We start from the raw sequence: 9,260 nt of genomic DNA, 5'->3' as shown, positions 1-9,260 counted from the left end.
TCAAGGTTGTCAGGCTGTTCCCCCCTCCCTCCCGCTGGGGTTATAAGTAGCACCCACAGCCAGAGCAGAGGGCGGGAGAGCTGGGAGGAAGGAGGAGCAGATCCCCAACCATGAGTTCGAGCCAGCCGGGGACCTGCTCGTGTCGGGGTGCTGCAGGCCGCCCGGCCATTCTGTATGCACTTCTGAGCCCTAGCCTCAGGGCCAGGCCCTCTGTGCCCCCAGCCCGTAGTCATTGCCTGTGCAGGCAGCACCGGCCTGTCCGGCTGTGTGCTCCCCATCGCACCTGCCGGGAAGCCTTGGATGTTCTGGCCAGAACAGTGGTCTTCCTCAGGAACCTGCCGTCCTTCTGCCAACTGCCCCCCCCAGGATCAGCAGCGGCTGCTGCGGGGCTGCTGGGGCCCCCTCTTCCTGCTGGGGTTGGCCCAAGACACTGTGACTTTCGAGGTGGCTGAGGCACCAGTTCCCAGCATACTCAAGAAGATCTTGCTGGAGGAGCCCAGCAGCAGCTCAGGCAGCGGCCGGCTGCCAGATCGACCCCAGCCCTCGCTGGCTGCGGTGCAGTGGCTTCAGTGCTGCCTGGAGTCCTTCTGGAGCCTGCAGCTGGGCCCCAAGGAATATGCCTACCTGAAAGAGACCATCCTCTTCAATCCTGGTGAGCTTCTAGACACTCCTGGGGCCCAGCCAGGGAAGGCACCTGCTAAGGGCTTCACGTCCGTTATCTCTTTGGGTCCTCATTATCACCAAAAAGCCACCTCACAAAAGAGGCTCAGAGAGGTTAAGGGATTTGCTGAAGGTCCACACAGCCAGGTAGGGGCAAAGCAGGGATGGGAACTTAGGTTTATGCATTCCCAAGACTAGCCCTGGCCACTCTATCTAAGAAAGTGTCCTGACCCTCGGGGAAGGTGGGAGTTGGGGGCGGGAAGATGGGCAGACACGGCTGTGCCTCCGTCACAGAAAATTCTGTGGGTTCAGGAGGACCCCATAGAGAAGAATGGAAATGTGAGATGAGAATTCCTCCCCAAAAAGCCCTAGTGGAATATCTAAATTATAGTAACTATGGTGATAGTAATGAATATTCATATTATGCCTGCCATATGTTAGGCTCAATTATAAGGGTTTTGCATAGACTAGCTGATTTAAACTTCATAACATACCTAGGAGATAGGCACTATTATCTCCATTTTACGGACGAGGAAACTGAGGCACAGAGATCAATTTATCCAAGGCCATGCCACTGATAAGTGACAGTGCGGGATTCAAACCCAGGCAGCCTGGCTCTTACCCATTACTCTGGGCTGTCCCACAAATGGACGGATAAATAAAATGATAAATAAACAAATGGGGGAGGTACTAATGGGGCCTCAAAGGCCAACCCCGCAACCTCAGGGCTTGGGCCAGGATTGCTGCCTGGGAACAGGGTACTCACCAGCCCTCCTCACCTTCTCTGCCCACAGGTGTGCCGGGCCTCCACGCCTCCTCCCACGTTGGACACCTGCAGCAAAAGGCTCATCATGCTCTGTGCAAGGCCCTGGAGACCTGGTGCCCAGCAGGCCAGGGCCGCTTGGCCCGTGTCCTCCTCACAGCCTCCACCCTCAAGTCCATTCCGCCCAGCCTGCTTGGGGACCTCTTCTTTCGCCCTATTGTTGGAGACACTGACATCGCTGGCCTCCTCGAGGACATGCTTTTGCTGAGCCAACCTGTTCCAGCCCAGGCAGAGATCAAGTGTAGGCTGGGCGGAGGCTGGCAGCGCTGACTTGGCCCAGCTGTTCCCGGGGGTGGCCTAATGCTCCCAGAGGGGGCAAGTCTGTATAGGCAGCGCTTCTGGAGTAAGCTGGTCCTCGCCCAACAAGATGGGCTTTGGGGCTCCGCACCCACCACACCCGTCCCCTTGGCCGTCCTTGGTTTGACATGGTGCTCCAGCTCTCTGGCCATCCCTTAGTGATTTCTAGAACCTCTGGGCCAAGATTCCTGTCCCCTCCCGAGGTGGGGATGGAAGATTAGATGACCCGTTGAGCCGAGAGTCCTAATGACTTTGTATAGAACTTATCTAAGTTATTGGTTTTTGTAATAAAAGGCATGACACCCTTGGAGCCTGACACTGTAATTTGTGCATGTGGAAGAGACTGTCCCACCTCCAGGGTGTACCCTGCCCCTATCAGAAGGAGTCCAAGAGAAAGAAACCGTAAGGAGTGCTGGAGCCACTCGGGGAACTGGGATATTAATTTTTTGGTGTGGAATGCTTATTTCATTTTGGGGGATGAGATTTATTTTGTACAGGTCTGAATCCAGGGGATGGGATCAGTTCAGGACCCCCTCACTTCCTGGCGTTTATCTTTGGGGCTGGGGGTGTCTCTCCCTCTCCCCAAATCCGCTACTGACCCCTCCCTTGACCTCTGACCCCTACAGGCTCCCTCTCACCTCAATGAGCGTCAGATCACAGCCAGTGAGGAATATGAAGCAGTCCATTCCTAAACTAAAACAGACAAGGTCACTGGAATTCCTGCAGTTTGGGGTCGCTCACTTCCACCACCCCTGCTGATGACAGAAGAGGATAGTCCACTGCTCTCCCAATGGGAGGGGCAAGGGCATCTAGGGTTGACCTGGTGCAGCTGCTTGGAGGCCAAGGCTGGCTGAGGATTAGCTGCCACACCAGATGTTCAAGTCTAAGACACTTCCATGGCAGTTAGTTCACAGATACTGCCCTGAGCTCCCCCCTACCCCCGAGTTCCCTTCCGTGGCCCCCCTGTCCCAGCCCTTCTCCTGGAATCCATTCTCATTGGCCACAACTAGAGGGGCAATGCTTGGCATAGCCATGGCCTTCAGGACCGCTCCATTCAGTGCATGGCTTGTGTCTGTTCTGATTGGTCAATGTCTGGCCCTCAGTGTTTGTTAAATATTTTGAATATCACCCAGGTTAGGGTAACTGACCTGCAGGCAGGAGGGAATGATAACAACACACATGCCTATAGGACCCCCTTTCAGGCCTCCCTCCTTCTTTAGCAATAAGGCCTGCCCCTACCAGTCCTACCCCCTTCACCACCGGTTTGGATTCCCTTCATGGGGCCAAGTTAATTATTGCTCAATGAGAGGTCATTCACTCAGGGACAACAGTTGAAGAGTTGTCATTCAGGCCTCTGCTGAAGGCCCCCAGGATATGGACCACAGGGAACTAACCATATACCCATTCTGGGCACCCAGTGCCACAGCAAGGGCACCCCATCCCTTACCCAATCACCTACTCACCACTCAGACACCCAGAGTGACAGAAACGCACAGCTCACACCCTACAACAAAGATACATACAACTCAGACCTACAGCTCTCTCTCTCTCTCTCTCTCTCTCTCTCTCTCTCTCTCTCTCTCACACACACACACACACACACACACACACACACACACAAAGACGTACAAGTCAGACACACCTACAGACCCATAAAACAGAACCACCATCCACTCACACACAGCATGGAAAAGCACAGCCAAGATGCACTCACTCAGTGACATACAGCAGACCCAAACACAGGACAATAGAGACATGCACCCAAGCCAGATGTTCACACATACATCCCTATGCCCAAGGGTGGGGCACACGCTATGGAGACACCCTCCCACTGGGGAATGTTCTCCATGTTCTGTAGGTCACAGGAAAGAGAACAGTGGCCCCCAAAGTAAGCAGACCTGTGTCTGCACATCTTCATGGTTTACGCAGAGCCTGCTAATCCAGCCCCAAACTGCCTGGCATTTTGGGGCCTCAACTAACCAAGCACCCCCTTTCCCCATGGTGACCCCCAACATCTACCCTCCTCTCAGGCCATTTGCTCAACAGCTCCCCCAAGCCAGGACGTAACCAAATTTCCAAATAGAAGCATCCTTTAGAACCCAGAACAGGCCCTGCATTCCTTTGCCCCCTAACCTCCCACCAGAACTCCCCAACTCAGACCTTGGGCCACCAGTCACCTCTCCCTGCCCTGCCCTTCCCAGCACTTTGACAGACACCACCCATTTCACCTTGCAAATGCATGAGGCAACTCTTCTAAGAGCAGATGCCTTGTCTCCCCATAGGAGCCAAATTCAGAGGATTCCTGGATTTCAGGTCATTCTATCTTCTATGTTCCTTCAGTAACTGCCTCTGTTAGTTTACTGTTGCACCTCTCTGAACCTACAGGCTGGATCTTTCTGCCCTTTCCTCCTCCAACCGTGAACAGCCATTAGAAAGTGCTCCTCTCCACTACCCACCCCAGCCTTTTCCCTCAACTTATCTAATGTTTCCATCATCCAAATAGCTTCCCTCATTAGCCCTATCTTCCTCCTTCGCAAACTTCTTCCCTACCCCTCCACATGGTTATGGAGCTATACTTCTGTCTGTTTCTCATCTGTATCTCTTGTGTTGCTCCCTGTGCCCTGTCCAAACCTTCTGCAAGGAAGATAAAGACAAATCTAGCAAGACTAAAGAGAGAATTATAATACAATGTAATATGAGCAAGAATGCTTTCTCCATGAGACAGCAGGCCTTCCAAAGGTGGGGGACAGTGTTCCATTATCAGCAGCTTACAAGTGGGAATTGTGTTTCATAACCAGAGAGGGAAGAGGACGAAACCAGCTCAGACAGGGTATGCAACTTACTCAATGACTGATCACTATCTGTGCTGAGATTTGAACTCAGGCCTGTGTGACTGTGGAGGCCAGGCCCTTGCCACCAGCATAGGCTGGCATGAGTCAGGGCCAGGAGCAGGCTGTCTGGAGCCAGCTCAGCCAATGTTTACTGACCATCAGCCATGATCCCTGTGCTCAGGCCCAGCCAGGGATGACTCACTAGGAATCAGGAGAGTGGCTGTGGCTCTGGGTCAGCGTTGGGTGCCATTTTATTATCACCATTATCTCTACCTTTATTAGCCTAATCACTGACTGCTTATTAAGCAGTCAGGCACTGAGCTGATGTGTGCTGTGTCATGTGCCAATACACCCTGACTTTCGGTGTCATAGAACCTATGATACCAGCAAAAAGCCAACACCCACTATCCATCCATCCATTCATGCCATCATTCAACATCTCTCTTGATGATCACTTGTACTAGACCTTGTGCTAGATGCTAAGGGGCACAAAATACACAAGATACAGTCCCTGCATTCACTGAACATCCTGTCGTTGGCAGAGAGAGACACATAAGTAATTGTAACACAGAGTGATCTGAAATGTGATAGAGGTATGTTCAACGGGCAGCAGGAGCTCAGAAGAAAGAGTGATTAAATCTGCCTGGCGGTGGAATAATGCTTCAGCCAAGTGGTCACTGCTCTGAGCTAAAGAGAATGAACAGGGGTTTGCCAGGTAACCAAGGGATGGACATTCCAGATAGAGGGAATGAGAGGTGCAAAATCACAGAGGTGACAGAAAGCAAGGGGTTCAGGTAACTGCAGATGGTCTGGGAGCAACTTGGGCCCAGGGCAGCAAGAGATGGGCCTAGAAAGGTGGACAGGGACCATGTCACAGAACAAGGCAGCAGAGAAAGGCAATCCCAGTGAAACCGATGGAGGCAACAAGGCTAAGATCTCAGGGGAATCAGGTTTAACAGAGGGGATCATTCATTCATTCCTGGCAGGTCATTCTAGGTGACTACTAAATAATAACCAGCTAACATTTATTGAGAGCGATGCTCTCAACATATTACATGGGTTCCATTGCTTAATTCTCACAATAACTGTGAGGGAATTATCATCATTGTCTCTATTTTACAAATGAGGAAACTGAGGCACAGAGAGGTTAAGCGACTTGCTCAATGTTACACAGTTAATAAGTACAGTCAGGATTAAAACTCAAACGGCCTGAACTTTGGCCCTATGCTCTTAGTCACCAGGCTGTCTTGTGTCTTTAAAGGCCAGGGATTATCTGGGGCACCCGGCTGGCTCAGTCGGTGGAACATGCAACTCTGGATCTTGGAGTTGTGAGTTTGAGCCCCACGCTGGGTGTAGAGATTACTGAAAATAAAATCTTTTTTTTTTTTTAAAAAGGCTAGGGATGATCAACTGGAGAATAAATGACAGTACCTAACACCCCTTCCCTTCCCCACCACACTACAAGGTGGAACGAGAGGGGAAATGTAGCCTCGGTTACCCTTGGGTTTAGGTTTTTGATGAGAAGTCTGGCCTGTGTGTTCCCCCAGGGAAGTGGCCCCCCTTTCCCTGGAGACAGTCCCCAGCCACACCCAATGGCACATTCCCATGTTAGTGCCAGGAATATTCTTTGAATCAGCGGGGATTTACTGAGTCTACTACAGACTGAGTTCTGGAAATTTAGGCCCACAGTGGCAATGGTGTGGAACCATAAGTGCATACCTTCTTGGGTCAGCTAACAACGCTTCCCGAGCTCACATCTTGCTTGCTGTAACGCATTTACTTTTCTATTTTCAGATTTTTCAAAATATGGTTTTAATTCAACCTTTTCTGTATAATATACAGAAAAACACACAAATCACGCATGTACAGTTTGATGAGTTATCACAAAATGAGCCCCTCCCTGTAAGCACTGCCCAGCTCAAGAAATAGAGCTTTAGCAACACCCCAGAAACCATCCTCATCACCACGCTTCCCCTCCCCACTAAATGGCATCACTATCCCTGGTTTCCAGCATCATAAGTGAGACTGTTTGCCTTAAACTTTGTATAAATGGAACCGTACGGCATATACTCTTTTGTTTGTCTTTCACTTCCATTATGTCTGAGAGTCATTCTGACCCATTCATATTCATTGCCGTAAAGTATCCCATTACTACACTACAATTCACTTATCCAAGATACTGCTGATGACCCTTTTGGTTCATCAAATAATATTTCTTTTTTTTTTAATGTTTATTTTTGAGGCAGAGAGAGACAGGGTGTGAGTGGGGGAGGAGCAGAGAGAGAGAAAGAGACACAGAATCCAAAGCAGGCTCCAGGCTCTGAGCTGTCAGCACAGGGCCCGACGTGGGGCTCGAGCCCACGAACCGTGAGATCATGACCTGAGCCGAAGTCAGACGCTTAACTGACTGAGCCACCCAGGTGCCCCTCAAATAATATTTCTGAGACTATTCCTGCACACACCTTTTGGTGCACAGATGTTTGCAGATCTGATGTTATATAGCAAGAAGTGTCATTATCAAGTCATAGAATGTGTGCTCAACTTAAGTAGATCTGGTCAAGTTTTCCAAAATGGGTGTACCAATTTACACTTCCATCAGCAGATTTTAAAATCCAGGTATGTAAAATGATCCTATCCACAATTACCCAGACTCCCATTAGAACTTTTTTCCCCTCAAACAGGTGTCTATTCGTGATCAACACAAAGTAAACATTTGCTTTATTGTTTTTTGAAATGAATTGTTTTCCCTTTTAAGATGTTTTACTAAAATTGAGTAAAACAAAATAGCATTTACAAAACATATGTTAAGTATAGGGGCGCCTGGGTGGCTCAGTTGGTTAAGCATTCGACTTCAGCTCATGTCATGATCTCATGGTTTGTGGGTTTGAGCCCCATGTCGGGCTCTGTGTTGACAGGTCAGAGCCTGGAGCCTGCTTCGGATTCTCTGTCTCCCTCTCTCTCTCTGCCCCTCCACCGTTCTCTCTCTCTCTCTCTCTCTCTCTGTCTCTCAAATAAAAAAAATTTTAAATATATGTTAAGTGTAAAGGATAACAGTACAATGAACCCTCATCATGTCCCATAAATTTTGAAGTCACCTCCCTCCTAAAGGTAATGATTACCCTGCATTTGGGGTTAATCATTTCCTTACTTTTCTTTCTTATTTTAAGTAATATTTATTTATGTATCACTAAAAAGTAGTTTTTAGTTTCTATTTTTCAACTTTATATAAAGAATTCTATTTCCTACTTGCTCATTTTCCCTCATCATCATATACCTGCTGAAAAGTACTAAATGCCGGGGGGCGCCTGGGTGGCTCAGTCAGTCAGGCATCTAACTTCTGACATCGGCTCAGGTCATGATCTCACAGTTCATGGGTTTGGCCTGTGCACTGGCAGTGCGGAGCCTGCTTGGGATTCTCTGCCCCTCCCCCGCTCATGCACTCTGTCAAAATAAATAACTTTAAAAAAATAGTACTAAATGCCAACTTTTTGCTCTTACAATCACTGCATCTATGAATACTCATATATATTGTCATATAAAATACAAATCTGGACTCAGTAAGAAGAGACTTCTTTTTAATGATTGTTGCAAGCGAAGAAAGGAACTATTGCAATGGAGAAGAAACTTATTGCCATGGGACCATAAGATCTACACGTGCCTTCAAGGTTGAGACAAGAGGAGTGGATCATTCATAGGGAGGAGTAAACAGGGCTAGAAAGAACTGGGTCTGAGGAAGTAGGGTGATCAGGAATGGCAGGATGAGACAGTAGATCAGAAAATGTTTTACCCTGAACCCAGCCTGTTCTCAGGAGGGGTTGTGCGCTGGCTCACCACTTGGTGGGTGGGTGGGGGAGGCAAAGTTCAGGGACTTGGGGGAAGGAGAGGAGCTTAACCAAAGTTTGGTTAACAAGCATTTGGTTCTGATTGATCAGTGGGGACAAGCAGTTCATCTAAGCGTTTACAAGGCAAAGACTGGAATTTGGAGTCTGTGGCTAGCCTTGACATACATACGTACACAAGGGAGCACCCATGAGTTTTATCTAAGTCATATAAGGAGGCGTGTTTCTTTGCAGTAAGCTGTGTTCTAGAACACAAAAGGGTGGGATCGGGTTTCTTAACCTTCACTGTTTTCCAGGATCACAGGGCTGGGTGAAGCTCAACATTGTCAATACAGGGACATATGCAAACATTTAAGTATATACAGAGAAGTGGAATATGGGTAGCTTCACTTCCTTCTACTGGGTTATGTCGTATTGTTTTCCAAAGTGGTTGTACTAGTTTCCACTCCACAGCAGTGCATGGGAGATCCAGTTACTCTGCACTATCACCAGTACCTAGGATTTAAAAATTCTTGCCAATCTGGTGGATGTTAAGTACGTCTCACTAGATTTCCTTGACTATTAATGCGATTGATGCTCTTTCATTGTTAATTGGATGTTTAGTCCACTTTTCAGTTGGAATCTCTTTCTTAGAGATGTGTGGGAGTCCATGAATACGCTTTGGAAGAAGTGGATGAACCACTAACATGTCTCTAAACTGAGAAAACTGAGATTAGGTGTGGGAAATCCCCAACAAGTAAAAATCTTAAAAAGTACCCCTCCCTCAGGCTTCTAATTTTATCATCATCAGAGTCTTATGAAAGCGATCTG

At 48.5% G+C, this 9,260-nt stretch overlaps 1 protein-coding gene across 1 annotated transcript; it reads left to right on the top strand.

Moving 5' to 3' along the window:
* NR0B2 (nuclear receptor subfamily 0 group B member 2) lies at positions 1-2,840 on the top strand. Its single transcript, XM_040466179.1, is given in 4 exon segments — positions 1-356; positions 358-652; positions 1,455-1,724; positions 2,407-2,840. Coding segments are annotated over 4 exon segments (831 nt in total). The 5' UTR covers positions 1-110; the 3' UTR covers positions 2,427-2,840.
* Positions 2,841-9,260: the final 6,420 nt, after the last annotated feature.

The sequence above is a fragment of the Herpailurus yagouaroundi genome, unplaced genomic scaffold (genome assembly GCF_014898765.1).
Source record: "Herpailurus yagouaroundi ecotype Mexico unplaced genomic scaffold, PumYag 77, whole genome shotgun sequence".
Classification (NCBI taxonomy): Eukaryota; Metazoa; Chordata; class Mammalia; order Carnivora; family Felidae; genus Herpailurus; species Herpailurus yagouaroundi.
The sequence above is the reverse complement of the archived record's forward strand: the minus strand, read 5'-3'. Positions and strand labels throughout refer to the sequence as shown.